This window comes from Coffea arabica, chromosome 11e (genome assembly GCF_036785885.1).
Source record: "Coffea arabica cultivar ET-39 chromosome 11e, Coffea Arabica ET-39 HiFi, whole genome shotgun sequence".
NCBI classification, from domain to species: domain Eukaryota; kingdom Viridiplantae; phylum Streptophyta; class Magnoliopsida; order Gentianales; family Rubiaceae; genus Coffea; species Coffea arabica.
Window position 1 is genome coordinate 47,671,610 of NC_092331.1, and position 15,859 is coordinate 47,687,468.

At 36.8% G+C, this 15,859-nt stretch overlaps 1 protein-coding gene across 3 annotated transcripts; it reads right to left on the minus strand.

Moving 5' to 3' along the window:
- Positions 1 to 5,225: 5,225 nt before the first annotated feature.
- Positions 5,226 to 13,919, minus strand: LOC113703908 (ubiquitin carboxyl-terminal hydrolase 23-like). 3 transcript variants are annotated; one of them, XM_027225422.2, is made up of 10 exons: positions 13,312 to 13,919; positions 12,376 to 12,490; positions 11,431 to 11,541; positions 10,927 to 11,099; positions 10,384 to 10,710; positions 9,301 to 9,426; positions 7,302 to 8,030; positions 6,333 to 6,975; positions 6,128 to 6,218; positions 5,226 to 5,720 (listed from the first exon to the last, which is right to left on the minus strand). In XM_027225422.2, the coding sequence occupies exons 1-10, from the start codon at positions 13,657 to 13,659 to the stop codon at positions 5,561 to 5,563; spliced, it is 2,823 nt and encodes a 940-aa protein (XP_027081223.2). In that variant the 5' UTR covers positions 13,660 to 13,919; the 3' UTR covers positions 5,226 to 5,560. The 3 variants fall into 3 exon arrangements, with proteins under 3 accessions (XP_027081223.2, XP_071928374.1, XP_071928375.1); XM_072072273.1 differs by lacking the exon at positions 13,312 to 13,919 and adding an exon at positions 12,830 to 13,299; XM_072072274.1 differs by lacking the exons at positions 12,376 to 12,490; positions 13,312 to 13,919 and having other exon boundaries at positions 10,927 to 11,107; positions 11,380 to 11,447.
- Positions 13,920 to 15,859: the final 1,940 nt, after the last annotated feature.

The following is a 15,859-nucleotide window of genomic DNA, read 5'->3' on the forward strand; positions in this document are numbered from 1 at the left end:
TTTTCGATTCTTTTTGAATACCTGTAATCAAACCCCAGAACATAAACATAAACGTCCTAGGTTCAAATCTCATCTTCCTCCATTTCCGTTTCTTAAATCCTATCTTACCTATATATATATTTTTTTTAAAAAAAAAAAAAAGAAAGACTCATGTTAAAAGTCTCAAATACTGATTAATCTTAGTTATGTCGATAGTTTGAACTTGAAAATTACTCTAACTGTTATCACTTAATTTTTTTTTTTGACAATTTTTAGTACATTATCATTGATTTATAAGATCTCAATTCCTAATATTATTAGCAAAATTAATGAGATAAAAGATGGTGTAAATTAATAATAATATATTATTTTATTTTTATTATTATATCTTGACATCTTTTGACTACTTTTTGCACATTATCATTAATTTGTTGAGTTCCCTATACCGTTAATTTTACTAAAGTTGTCATTGATTGGATTTAAATTGGACAAACTTGAAAGTATAGAGCGCAAAGTGTCCAAAATTAAGAATTTAAAGTATAAAGTGTTCAAAATTAAAGTTTAGGTTATAAAATAAAAAAGTGACAGTGTTCAAAAAAACAAAGTGAAATTAGTCCAAACGATGACAGTAGAATACCAGGAAATGGCAATGCTCATTATTCAACAGGTTCAAATGTTGGCACGGTGAGATTTGATCTCTTTGGTAGTGTTTAATTTTCTTATAGGGATTAATTACAGTTCCTGGATGAATATGAGGTGATTTGCACTTTTTCCGCTTTAGATGCAATCAATAGGCACTTTACTCCCAGAAGAACATTTTATTTAGGGCAAATTATCTAATTGGCCCTTTAACTATTTATCTAGGTAAAATTAAGTCCATCATCTATTTTTTGCTGACTTTAAGCCCTCGAACTTGTAAAATGGGGAACCCGTGGCCCTTTCAACCAGTTTCTCCGGTTTTGCAACTGGAGGACCAATTCACACGAACGCCAGTGTGCTTCTTTCAAGGGCATTTTTGTCCTCATATTCTAAGCAAAAAGGGCACACATAGTCCACCTTTCTATTTGATTTCCCTCATCTCCCTTACTTTTCCCTGCGCAACCCCCACGCAATCCCATGGCCGTCTCTGTCGCCACCGCAGCAGCCGCGGCCGCCGCGGCCTCCCAGAAGCTCTCTCCGCTTACAACGCCTCCTCATGACAAGCCCTTCTGCTCTTCCTTCTCAAAAACCCTCGTAAAACCCTGCCACCCTGCCACCCCGTCACCCATACCCGCAAAGTCCACTGGACTGGTGTCTCGGCCGCTTCCAAGAATCATATCTCCGACGTCGTCTCCGATGTCTCCGACGATTATGACGACAAACCCAGAGAGGAGTGAGGCGTGGTGGGCATCTATGGTGACCCCGAAGCTTCTCGCCTGTGCTATTTAGCCCTCCACGCGGTCCAGCACCGCGGCCAAGAAGGCGTTGGCATCGTCTCCGTCCATGACAACGTCCTCAAATCGATTACTGGAGTTGGTTTGGTTTCTGATGTCTTTAACGAGTCCAAGCTTGCGTTTTTGAGGATATTGGTTTGGTTTCTGATGTCTTTAATGCCTAGTGAGGTATTGGTTGTGGATAAAGACGGAGTTGGACCCCTTTGTCTGATGTCTCATCTGGAGCCTAAGTCTTGCATCTTTGAGAATATTTATTTTTCTTTACCCAATTCAGTAGTTTTTGGGAAGTCCGTTTACGAGTCTAGGCGGGCATTTGGGGAAATTTTGGCCACTGTATTCCCCGTTGATTTCTAAGCTAGTGGAGGGAAGGTGGACTATGTGTGCCCTTTTTGCTTAGAATATGAGGACAAAAATGCCCTTGAAAGAAGCACACTGGCGTTCGTGTGAATTGGTCCTCCGGTTGCAAAATCGAAGAAACTAGCTAAAAGGGCCACGGATTTCCCATTTTACAAGTTCAAGGGCTTAAAGTCAGTAAAAAATAGATGAGGGGCTTAATTTTATCTAGACAAAGAGTTAAAGGGCCAATTGGATAATTTGCCCTTTTATTTACATTTCTAACCAAAAATCCGCTGACCAATTTGACCGTCGAATTTGGGGACGATTCTACCCGTAACATGATGACCCAAAAGATATTTGTCTTCTTGACCAACTTGTCAATTGTTCACTCGCCTATAAATCTTTGAAAATTGAAACTTGAAGTCTTGAACTACATATATCAATTGCAAAATCACATAACTATTTAAATTTGGTAATTTTTTCTTAATCAAATGATCAAACAGAAAAGCATCAAATTTTAATGAAAAATCTTTTCAAAAAATAATTAATAAAATTGAACCATACTTTATTGCTAAATCTTAATTTCATAGAATCTAGTTGGCTGTTGCATTGCAACATGCTTCATTTATTTAGTTTTAAAAAAGGTTACAAATCACGTTGAATTTTTCATTTGGCAAAATAACTTTCCAATGGGTTATCCATGCCTATGGGGACTTTGGGTGGGATGGGTACTGGAATTTGATATTAGGTTTAAAATGGGACAAATCTCAATTGTACCCATTAATTGATGGGAAATTTTGGAAAATACTTGGGTACCCATTGGGTTCAAATAGCAAGGGCTCCGTTTGGATTAGTTGTTTTTGGTGATGTTTTTGAAATATTTTATTGTAGCAGCGTATATGACAAATTTTTACTATAAAATTTTTTTGAAATATTTGATATACTAATATGGATGAGATGTTTTTTGAGTTATTGTATATTACTATAACATTGTATTTGAAAAAATTATTTTTTGAAAAAATAGCCAATCCAAACGGAATCTTAGATTCAAAAATTATCTTTAACAATTTTTATAGTCATACCAGCGAATATAATCTAGTAGTCTTCCTAGTCATTATCCACAAGAATTTCCAGCATTTCAGTCAGTTTAGACCTGTCATCCTTGAACAATGATGAGGATAAATATTCAACACCCTAAGTGCCTTAGCCATCTTGATATGTGTTGGAATATGGCTGTATATCTATCTTTTCCTTTATTTGTTAATCCAATTTTTGGTGGGAATCCTGAGTATAAAGCACTTGCATGTTTATTTCATAAAACTAAAAGAAATTTAATAAATAAAAATTATTAAAGTTATATAAAAAATTAAAAATGAATTAAAGGAAAAAATATGTAGAAAATAGATTTGGGCATTGGGCGGGATCAATCTAAACCCATCCCAAAGTGATCCCGCCCAAATTAGTCCCAAAACACATATGAATAAGGTTGGACCCAAACCCATATGACTCGGTTCCATCTCAAATCCAAGCAAATCCCGCCCATCCCACCTATTTTGCCACCTCTATTGGTCAGGCAGACCAAGATTCCACCTTGGCCACTAGGTTCGGGAGTAGGAAGGGATTAGGGGAGGGGGAAGTGGGGAAAGTTTAAAAAGGAAAAAAATTATACACTAAAAGAATTCATAATGAGTTTACATTTGTACTCCACGAAGAACTCTTTCTAATGCATCTTTCAATTTGCATATCATGGCTCAAATTTGTATTTTCATTTTTATACACAAAAAAGATTTTCAATTCTTGTGTTTTTAGTGTTTCTATTTTCTTTTAGTAATGAAAAAAGTCCTGCACCAAACTTACTTTTGGAAAGATTTTAAAAGGGGAGCAACAGATTTTCCAAAGGAAGATAACCAAAGGAAGTTAAACCCTACATCTAGCTAACAGTAGTGCAATTCTGCTGTCTGGATTGAACAGAATTTGAACTTTCAATCTGTCAGCAAAGTAAAAATATATAGTCGGGAAGTTGTTGAAACTCATTTTCACGTACACCTTTAGAATTGGTAAATGCTAGGGGCGGGGGTGGGGCGGGGGATCCTTCCCCCATCCCTCGCCCCGTTGTCAAATAACTCCCCCCGTCCCCTGCCCCTTAACCCCCGCCCCTGCCCCCGCCCCATTTCCCCCGCGGTCCTCCGCGAGAAAAGATTAGAAACTTTCGGCTACTAATTTCAAATTAAGATTAGAAACATGAGTTTACAATATCCATGATCATACCAGTGTAACATGATTTCTTGTCCAGGTATCAATGAGTATCCAGTAACATAATGCACACTAAAGCATGTAACAAGGAAGAAATATTACCTGTAACTCACCCCGTCCAAGTGATGGCTTCAATAAATTGGCAATATCAAGACCAGATTCCTTATTGCCTTGTCCTACTGTCCCAGAATCAATAAGTATGTGGACCTCATCAATAAAAATAATGACATTGCCTGCAATGCTATCATAACAAGTTAAGCCACAATAGACGACTTACTTCAAATGCACCAAAAAGAAGTGGGCACACCTGACTTTTTGATGTCCTTAAGTAATTTAGTCACGCGTCCTTCCAGTTCACCTTTCTCCTTTGCGCCTGCGATTAATTGAGTAGTGATTAGAACTGAGGGGAATGGGAGGCGACGGCGATGGCTGCGAAGGAGGGAACGAAGGAGGAACTAAGGGGAATAATAAGAGGTTTTGTTACTTTTGTATATATATGTATATATATATATGTATATATGTATATATATATGTATATATCTTTTTTTATGCGGGGGATGGGGCGGGTGTATGTTGCCCCATCCCCCGCCTCGTTTTAAGGCAAGGGTAAATATTTTGCCCCCACCCCCGCCTCGCCCCGCCCCATTTCTTCCCCCGCGGGTACCCACCTCCATTACCATCCCTAATAAATGCTGTTACTGGTGATTTCTTTCCTTGTAATCTCCTAAAACTAATGATAATTTTGCTCAATATGTAAAGTAGAATATTAGTCCTTTTACATGACAATTGCACTTGGTTCCAGCAATTCTCCTAGAAATCGTCCGTTTAGATTAGCCATTTTTTTAAAAATAAAATTTTAAAATATAATACTACAGCAACACATAATAACTCAAAAAACATCTCATCCATATAATATATCAAATATTTCAAAAAAATTTTATAGTAAAAACTTTTTATATACAGTATTATAGTAAAATTTTCAAAAATATCCTCAAAAACAGTTAATCCAAACATAACACGGTGTCATAATTTGGCTAATTGACGTGCCCACCAAAGTACTGATGTCGCTGGCCCAGTTCCCTATTTCTGTCTAGTGTCTATTGCAGATATTTCTCCACAGTTACTAACTCATGGTTTTCATGCTATTTCTGAAGGAACAAATCTCTACAGTTTAAGCAAGCAATTGTGTTGCAAGTCAGGCAAGCAGATGAACAAAATCTCCACTCACAAGAAAAGACCGAGGATCAGATAACAAAACTTTATGGAGAGAGGCTGGTCAATCCTCAGCATATCTCCACATAAATTGCAAAAATTCAGCTGTTTTCCAGGCAGCCTGACAGGTAACTCAAACAAGAACACTGGGAGTTAAAGCAAGTCTCGAATTACATTATTGGGTGGGGGAAGAGAACAATAATATCGACTAAAAATATTTGGTTAATACTGATTTCGACCACCCTTTGGCTCTGGCCAGCAACAATCGTTACAGAAAAATGCAGATATGCCGCTATACGAGGAATTCTCTTCAATTCGACAAATTCTAGACCTGTGCTTCCGATTCATCATATCCTGAATGGCTGGTTCGCAGAGCTAGATCGGTCCAGCTTTGCTTTCTTTGTTTTTGCCTTGTGCGTCGCAATTTCTTGGAAAGGATTGGTTCCATCAAATGTGAGCTTGGAGCCTCTAATCTTCTTCCTTCTTCCCTGGTCGTATTCCTCATCCCTACAGAAGTATAGATATATAAAAGGGAGACTCATACAAGAGAACATGTCAATACGAGAATTTAAACAGCTAAAAGAACAAGTAGGCCCAGACGTTTTATTTGGTTCATAAGCCCATTTTAATTTGAACATGTCTTAACAGGAAGAGCACAGAGTTTTAACCCTTCTACAATTATGGAAGTATAAAGTCAAGCTATAGGAATTTTGGGCTCCCAATATAACGGAGTAGAATGAACTGAAAAATTCACCCGCAAGTCATGAGTCAGCTACTCATGAGCAGATAGCAGCATCCAAACCAGATTTCAACAAATTAAGCTGCATACTTTTATTTAATGAATGTGAACCTTCTTACGATAACAATAATAGTTTAAACAACACAAATATCTCAGTAATTTATACTTAACTTACCACTCATCCCCAATATAACCAATTCTGAGATTTTCCACACTTCTGGATTCTACAATTTCAGGAGAACATTCAACACCATCCCAACGTGCAACTGTAATCAATCAAATCAAAAGACAAGTGATAATCAGTGCTCCAGCACGGAGTCAATGGATAAAAACTAGATTGAGCTAATAGCCTAAAGAGACAAAATTATGCAAGTAATCACCAGTTGTCTCTTCCAAACCATCAGCAGAAATCCTCATCAAACCATTCTCCACCTTTTCACCTTTCTTGAGCATGGAGCCACATGATTTTCCATTATCAAATAACTCTCCACCCGCGGTGGAATATCTGTTGCGTGATTGTGTATCCGACAAGGGAACTTTCTCATGTTGACCAACTTCATCCCTACATGGTACAACCTTCACGTTCACGCCCCTGAGAAGGTCAGCATTGTCTGTAATACCCTTCAAACCAAGAATCTTATCTTTCTCATCTGCATTAGATTTGAAGCCCCTTGGAGGGAACGCTGAACAGCTTATGGTCGAAGTCTTCGACTCCTCAGAAGTAGATGGCCCGAGATCTGACAGGACATGATTCCCATCCAGTTTTTTTGGGGAACAATGTCTGGCCCTCTTTTTCTTCTTTCTCCGTCCCAAGGCTGCTCCTAAAATAATGTTTCTGCTAAGATGCTTGGTTGTAACAGGGCGCTTCAAAGGCTTCCTCTTTACTAAATGCAGCCTGTCACTAAGAGCCCTTTTGCGAAGCAAGTGTTTTGTTGCTGGTTTTTGGCATGCTCGATCTTTGATATCACGAACTTTTTGAGCACCTCCCTCAGCTACACCAATACTGTCTGGGAAACATCCGACCTACAGAAGATTTGGTTAGATATGCGGTCCGAGGGGACGGGAAGGCCTAGAATACGTGGCTGTCTATAAAATTTTGTTTATTGACCATGCTGGCCAAGTAAAAATTCGTCACTATCTCCAGATAGGTTAATTATCAATCAGAAATGACAACATATATGCCAAAGATGCTTGAAGTAATGTGACATTCTGCAGATACTGGGCAAGTCAGATGGCATATATGCAATAGAGAGCAGGTAAAATAGAGAGCAGATGGCATATATTTCAAGAGAGCAGGTAAAATACGAAATAGAAGCTAATCAAAAACATAATCTAAGCAAATCAAGTACCTTTCCAGCATTAGCCTCCAAAGGAACACATGTATCTTGAGGAGATCTATGGAGGACATTACCATTAGCTGGTCTGTCAACCGCATCACTAAGATATTTACCAGTGCTCGCTTTCGTATTTCCATCAGTTGGTATGACCACACAATCAGTCTTGTCCTTTCCGGCAGAAATTTGGAGGCTATTGATGTCTTTTTGCTTAACAATAGCAGTAGTCAGTTCTATGCCACCGCTACTGCCTGAGTTACTAGAATTCCCAAAATTAACAAAGCCATCAGATCCACTAGAAGATGGAAGTGATTGCACCAAGCAATCTCCACCATTAATATTTGATGTGGGGAGGCGGTCAACAGGTGGCACCTTCAGTGAATTTTCTGCAGGCTGGTCTTTCTTTAGGCATGCTTCTTCAGGAGCTGTTGGGCCATTAATTTTCTGAGCAGGATCCTTTTTCATTTGATTTTGGCTTATAATGTTAGAATTCATTACATCTTTCTGAGCAGCAGTAGCAGAAAAGGAGTCATTCAACTTTCCCCCAACTGCTCCATTCATGATATTTTCCTTCAATCCTTGATTAAGATTAGGATATGTTTTCCTTCCAAATGTATTTATGACCATACTTTCTTTATGTATCGCATCAACAACTTTCTTAGGTGTGGAATACATTCTATCTCGAACATAAAACAACATATAAGCCTTCTGCTCCAAAACCCTCCTCTCACTAACTTGAACAACCTGTTAATTCACGGTGTATCAGTTTACAATGCAGAGAAGCCAAAATTCATCTATCCTGCACAAACATTTGCCATAGATGACCTAACAAGTAAAATAAGAAAACTAATCCCATGATGCATCACATGATGGACTGCATTTAAAGCTGCAATAGACAACTGGACATGGCTATCTCCACAAAGTACCAACATATGAGCATAGAAAATCAAGATGATTACATTACACCAAACTTTAAACTGACATTGAAGAATTTGGCAAGAATTCCATTTTCCTTAAAAAGAGCCGATCATCCTCTTTTATCATAATTCTCTTAAAAAAAAAGTTATATTTCATTTGGAAACTATTGATCTTGAAGCTCTATTGAGACTGCGATGCTTAAAGGAATTTTAAAACTCTGTAACTATTCCAAGTTCCATCCATTAGGTCCTAAACTTTATTCCATAACTGTTATAAAACTAAAAGCATTAAACAATTATGTTACCATATTGACAGACTTGGTTTGACCACCTGAATTACCCAACCCTATGCAAAGATCTGTCACTTTTCTGGGGACTAGAATTTGATTTGTTTGGAATCAGATTTATGGGTTGTAAGTTGCGTTCGGGAGCAAAACCACAGACCAAATTGGTACATTAGAGAAAGCAACCCATAATGAAGAAAACATGCTTTTTGGATTCTAATAAGTTTCACCTCTTTAAAGACTGAATTATAAACACCAAAAAGTAACATCAACCTACAAGTTGAAAGATTTGACCAGCTAGTTCATGTTACAAAGCTGGGGAACACCAATCATGCAATAATAACAAAATGCCAACAAATCATTCGGCAACCCCGATTCAGGAAGATAAGTTTCATGTGCCTTTTAGCAAATTGAAACCCAAAGGTTCCAAACTGCCCATCATCCAAAGGTGGCTTTCAAAATTAAAATAAAACAAAGGTGCATCTCCAAATATCTGATTCGGTACAAGTTACTTCAACTTCCCACCAAAGAAAATAAAATGTCCACCAGACAACTGGAGTTTCACTCCGTCACCCAATTTTAAGGTCATACACAATTAAGGTGGAAATTTATAGCACTATAAGAACCCTTGATCCAACAAGAAAAGGAACTCATAGATACTAAGAGAAATGATAGGTCCCAATTTCTGTAATCAAATTGATGATCAAATTTCTGTAATGATAGGTCCTAATTTCTGTAAGAGAAATGATAGGTGGAAATTTCTGTAATCAAATTGGTACAAGAAAATGATGACAAATTGATGCATCCTAGTACCTGGTTGTCATCAAGTGAGTACCACATGCCACTTGATGTCCGAACAAAGCAGTAGTAATGACCAGAATGTGTGCTCCAACCAGCATGAACCAGAACACCATACAGAGTATATTTCAATTCCCCATCCTGCAATGAATTAAGAAAAGAAATACAACAATTAACAACAGAAAAAAAAAAGGGATACCATACAAAAAATGCAAATGTGTTGGCATAGACATGAAAAAGCATTTTAACACTTTTTCATTTTGGTAAACACTAATAACAAAATACATGTGCTAGGCTGGCTTTACTCATCTACTACTAGAAATAGCAATGAACTGTCCAAATCAGCTACTCAATACTCATCCCTTTCAGCATCACCCTTCAAAATAAAAAATGGTGGAATATCTACATGCAAAAGATAATTGATAATCCACCATAAGAACAGAAATCACACCTACAACCTAATGACATTTTTCTGGTTTCATGGTATCAGTCAAAGGGTTTAAAACATATAATCCCTCTTTCCCATGTCTCTTCAGCCTTCGACAAAGGATCAGTTTATTTGCATATTTGTAATTTAGTCAAGATGTATGAGAGGTATGAGGGGCAGTTTCAGAACATTTGAAAAGTCCATGATCTTTGGTGGTTAACGGTGGAAAATAGTTTTGGAACAACTGTAGAAGGATATGTAGCTGATAGAAACAGAAAGACAGGAGTAATCAGTAAAATAAAATCACCAGGATGTGTTTTTGGATTTCATATTACCATGACATGCAAAACAGGAAAGTAACTTGATTAATACAAAAATTCAGCAACAGTAGAAGCACATAAAGTAACCACAACAAGAAGTTAAAGATGCAATATCTGCTGCACATGCTTTTTTCCTAGCTATTCAATGTTAATTCAAAACTATTAAGAGTGTAACACTCCTTAAGATGCTTTTGAATTGTGCTGAGTGTATTAATCTATTCATTCCACGTCACATATTTAGATACAAGATGCACATTGTAAAAGAACACATGAAAACTTATCATTTTAGTGGAAGTAAACAACGTTCTCGGACTATATGCTTAATACTTGTATAAAATACCTTCTACTTACATATGGACCAGTCACAAAAGGTTTTAAGTCCAATGAAGGGCCAAACTCAATTTTTTTGTCAATCTTCTGGCCAGGCATATGCGAACCAAAACGCTTCAAGTGGATTGCAAGGACATGGGGCGCCTTGTAAACGGTCAACTGCTTAAGAGCCTTGACTTTCTGCTTGCATTGCTGGCACTGATATTGCCTCTCCCCTCCATCTAACTGCTCTTTGGCAGTGAAATGAGCTAGTGCCTTGTATAACGAGTCTGCCTTCACTATCTCTAGACTTAAATCCAAGAAGGGATCAAACTTATTTGAGCAAAACGAACACTGCATGCATTTCACCTGTAAAATATAAGAAGACTAATCAAAAAAAGACTCCAAATCTTCTGGTACTTGTACACTCAGAAACCCAATCAAATCTTGATCTTTCAGCATAAAAAAGTTAATTAAAAATTTGACCACGTTTACCAAAGTGAGGCAGACTCTGATTCTATCTGTAGCCAATGATCTAATACCCTAAGCAAAAAAAAAAAGAGCAGCTGAGCAAGATATGGTTACCTGACTACGAAGGCGACCACCAAATATCTTATGGACCAAACTTTTATCGTAAGCGCTGGGTGACTCGCTAGGCACTCCTGAGGGCAGGCAGCATTTATGCATCGATTCTAATAAATTGACCATGTACTCATGAGCATCCTCTTGTCTGGCATTTCTAAAGTTCCGAGATATGCCTAAATCACTGTCAAGGATCCAAATTCAACTCAAACATCTAAAGCCTAAGCAATTCCACCACAGTGAGGAGAATACCAAATTAAAAGCATCTAGAAGTTTTAAGTTGCAAAACAGACAAGTGTTAGTGCAAGAGAAAAAATGAAGACCAAAACAGAGTAGAAACTAAGATCACCAATGATGCTAAAAAGTCATGTCAGGCAGTATCAAACTGCTATGACAGGAAACATATTGAACTAAATCAAGATAAGATAATATTACAAGCCATGAAGATGAACCTACAACATGACAAGAAGTCCAGCGAACACATTATAAGCAGAAAATTCAGGATACATCGCAAGTTTGATACAAGATCTTTTGGAGCCAATATCCTTCCTGTTGATTCCAGAGCTTGGCTCACATGTTTCTGAATGGCACATAAAGCACAAAACCCAGCAGTACGACCTTCATAGCACCATGTCAAAGATGCAAAAATCAGAATCAAACAATTGACCCTTTTGAAAGTGAACACCAGAGGTAAAACAGGGCTCAGGAAAAATATAAGCCACTAATATGAGCCATGAGAAGAAAAAATGAACCAGAAAGAACTAACAAAGATAAGCTGTACGAGTCAGCACGCATGTTTCTTATAGGACCACTGGAAATTCAGATAAAATGATATATTATACACGGTCATAAGATCTTAAAGATGCCAACCAATGCTACGGTTCAAATGAATCGATAGTGCAAACGAAGAGAAAAAAAAATGCAAGTAGAGAAATTAGGATGAATTTTTTCAAAACCAGAAAGATGAAAGAATCAGTCTAGCTCTGCCAGAATTTATATGCATCACATAGAAAATCAGACAAGAAACCGTCAACAATGATCACAAATTGCAAGAAGAATCGTGATAGTACTTTGCACTTTCTACATCTCATCCTTGGGCATTCCTTGAACATCAATCAATTCTGACAGATTCATGGTATTAATTTGCACTTCTATACATCCCACATTGTCAGCCCTTCCATTTTTATCTGGAACCATATTCAATCATCTAATTGTTCATAAGCCTTATGTCTCTTTCACTTTAGCTTTTACAAGCACATTTGAAACATCCATCAATGTTATCCCACCTTCAGACATCTTTTCCCACGGATGATAAAACAGCAAATATCAAACTACACCATTGAGAATAAAATGACAAACATGATACCAGGGATCCCTCATACAGGCATTTCATATACTTCATATTTGTTATTGTATGATAAAGAAAATGTAAGAGAAAGATGACAGACTCACAGGATATTTTATGCCGACCACTTTGTAAATATGCTGCCAAGGGCTCAGTGTATGTCAAACATTGTAATACAGAATTGAGAAAACAAGTATTTCCGAGATTTTGCAAGCCAGCACCCTGTAATTAATCAAAGTTACACTCCATTATAGCATCAAAAAGAAAACCATGATTCCAAATACTAAACAAAATACCGTGATTACAAATACTGAACAAAATAAAAAATAAAAAAATATACTGACAGTATCCCAATTTCAGGTGAGTGTAATTCATGGTGTGGAACTCAACCTCAATTCTTTCAGTTGCTGACTTGTTGAATGTATAACATCGAGAAAACTTTTAGTAACTAACAAGAACCACCCACTTGGGAGAAGCCTCAGAAGAATCAGTGATGAAAACAGGTATAACATGGATACTGCTGATATGATTGACAAAATTTAAGAAGTTACACTATAGTACCTGAATGTTGCAGTGCGAAAATGCCAAATAACACTTTCTAATACCCACTTGTATGAATTTTTCCTTTTCCAACCTCGGCAAAGAGATACACATACAAGAATTCAAATTTGCAATTTGAGGATTATTAGAGGCTTAGAATATAAGAACTTCATTGCTTTCGCTAATCCAGCTTATGCTACATTTCCACTCATTAAAATGCCTAAATGCTTAGCATCAGTGACAATAAATTTCCGATACATAAACAGAACCCAGAACTTCAAATTGTTTCAAAGAAAAAAAATGAAGAGCCAACACAAAGTTATTTAAAACCCACAATTCATTCTATTATAACAAGCTAACTGATGCTTTTTAGAGATACCAAAGTTTCCCGAAAAGAAAATCAGAGCTCAATCAAACAGCAAAAAACACATTACTAGATAAAAATGAAAATAGAAATGGAAAAATGTAAACTTTTATATAGAAAAACAAATAAAAAATCTTACAATTCTCCTGAAAGTGATTGTAAAGCTAAGCTCCGGATCCAACCCGCTATGATTCTCCGAGGAAGACTCCGAGGGGGGCTTCCCGGACCCGGACCAAGCTTTATGGGGCTCCGATTTTAAACTGGCATTCGAATTATACGGGTTTAAAGTCACCAGCTTAAACCCATTCCCACTATTTCCTCCATCATTGAACCCATTGAACGGCTTTTTCGCCAGATGAAACTCAATTCTCCGATGAAACAACGCCGCATTCGAATTCGACGCATCCGACGTTGTAACCGGCTCCTTTTCTGGGTCCTTAACTGATCCGACCCACAAAGAATTCATCATCGTCTCCGCCGCCATCATCAGATTAATAAAACCTCAAACCAAAACGCTATATATACATAAAAAATTTTGTATATATAGACTGATTTCTGCTCTCTCTACAGAATCAAATAACCGTGTGTTCCTGGGGATGTATTAGTGTGTGAGAGAGAAAGAACGCTTGTGAGGTTTCGGCTGGAGCTTGCTATAAACAGCTTAAAACCCTACATTCTTGAATATGCATGTCGAGCGAGTGTAAAATTGGAGGTGGGCGGCGCGTCGCAGGGTATTGTTTATAGTTTTTTTTTTTTTAAACTGGAACCTGTTTGGAATTGGAACGTGAGTTTTTAGCATAGTTTTTAATAGATAATATGTTTTTTATTACTTTATCTAAAGTAACCCTCTAAAAAACACACTAAAATGCTTGTTTGGAGTTTTTTGCCGAGTTTGTCTGCTATAAGTTTTTTAAAAATTTTAAATATAGTAAAAAAAAATTTCAAAGTTTTTTAAATTATACATTTCAAAATATTCAAAAAAAACACACTTTAAAAATTTTTTTAAAAACTTCTACAGTAAGTTACAGTAAAGTTTTAGATAAACACCCAAAAAACTTAGCTTCCAAACGGGGTACACACCCAAAAATATTCATAAAAATACACAATTTTTTACTTTCTTTTCATCCTTTTCTTCCTTTTGCCACGTCTCAATCCACCACCACCACTATACTAGTCAACACTTCGCAGGTACCAACGTTGTGGTTCAGCAATCTCCTCCTTCCTTTCTCTCCCTCCTCCTTCCTTTTTCTCCTTCCTCCTCCCCTTTCTCCCTCTTCACTTCCTCCCTTTGCGACTCTAGTCGCCACAACAAAAGTTAATTGCATGTGGGATTGGGTGTAACAAGGTTATAAACGGATTAAATTGGACAAGAGGTATATTGGTGTAATAATTATTTTGCGTTCAAGATTCAGACATGTGGAGTTTGGAGGAGATGGACTTGCAGTGGATTGAAGGGTGTAATGATCATTTTACACACTACTCAAAGTAAAATTTTATATATTTTTTTAATTAAAAACTTCTTATCTCTACCTATTATATAAGAAAGAAGTGAGATTACTGTAGCAATCTCTATAGCTGCCAAGTGGCGCCCATCTACTTTGACACATGGCTCATTAATCTTTTGAGTAAGCTATCTTTATTTTTTTTTCCCTTTTTCTTTTGGCTTTCATTTTCCCCTCATTTCCTCCTTTTTTTTTGGCAAAAGACAACCACAATAACCCTCATCCCCATCTACACTATCACTTGCATACTCAATTTTCACTCTGTACTCTTTTCATTTTTTTTTCTCTTTTTTTCCTTCACCCTAAATTGTTTACTCTGTTTTTTTTCTATTAAATTAGTTGATGCATTTTTTTTCAATTTTTCCATAATTAACTAAATGAATGGTTTTTGTTGTTGGAGTGAATGAGGGAAGATAGCAATTTTTATTGAGTGAAGATAACAATTTTTCCTTAACTTATATTCATTCCAATTTTACTTTTCATTTATTAAAATTGTTATTTGATAATAGGCTAATACTGCTAGGATGGATGAGGAAGAATTTGACAAGTGAAGATCCAAGGTGAGTGATGGCTACCAAGTGACTCCTATCTAGGGATGGCAATGGGGCGGGGGTGGGGCGGGGGATCCTTCCCCCGTCCCCCGCCCCATTGCCTATTAGTTACCCCCATCCCCCGCCCCGCCCCGCATCCCCCGCGGGGGTTAAAAAAAATTTATTATATAATTTATTATAATTAAATTTGAACAAATAATCAAGTACTAAAATATCAACATATCATCAAATTATTATTCATCGTAACTTTACAATTGAAACTCATAAAAATAATTAAACAAAAGTTATTTGAATACAATCTAATATGATAAAAAAGTATAACTAAAATAATCAAATTTTCACTTTTGATACAAATACATTCACTAAATTGTTATTATGCTTTTTTGGAAAAAAATGTTATTGTATTAAGTGTAGTTAGAAATTTAATATAAATGTATTAATAAATTTAGTATAAATAATTAATAAACATGTATAATTAGTAATATAATTGATAATATCATTATATATATAATTATGTATATATATATTTTTAAAATTTTAAACGGGGGACGGGGCGGGGGTTGGGGCGGGGGAATATACCCCCGTCCCCCGCCCCGTTTCTAAACGGGGGGGAATTTTTTCCCCCCGCCCCGGT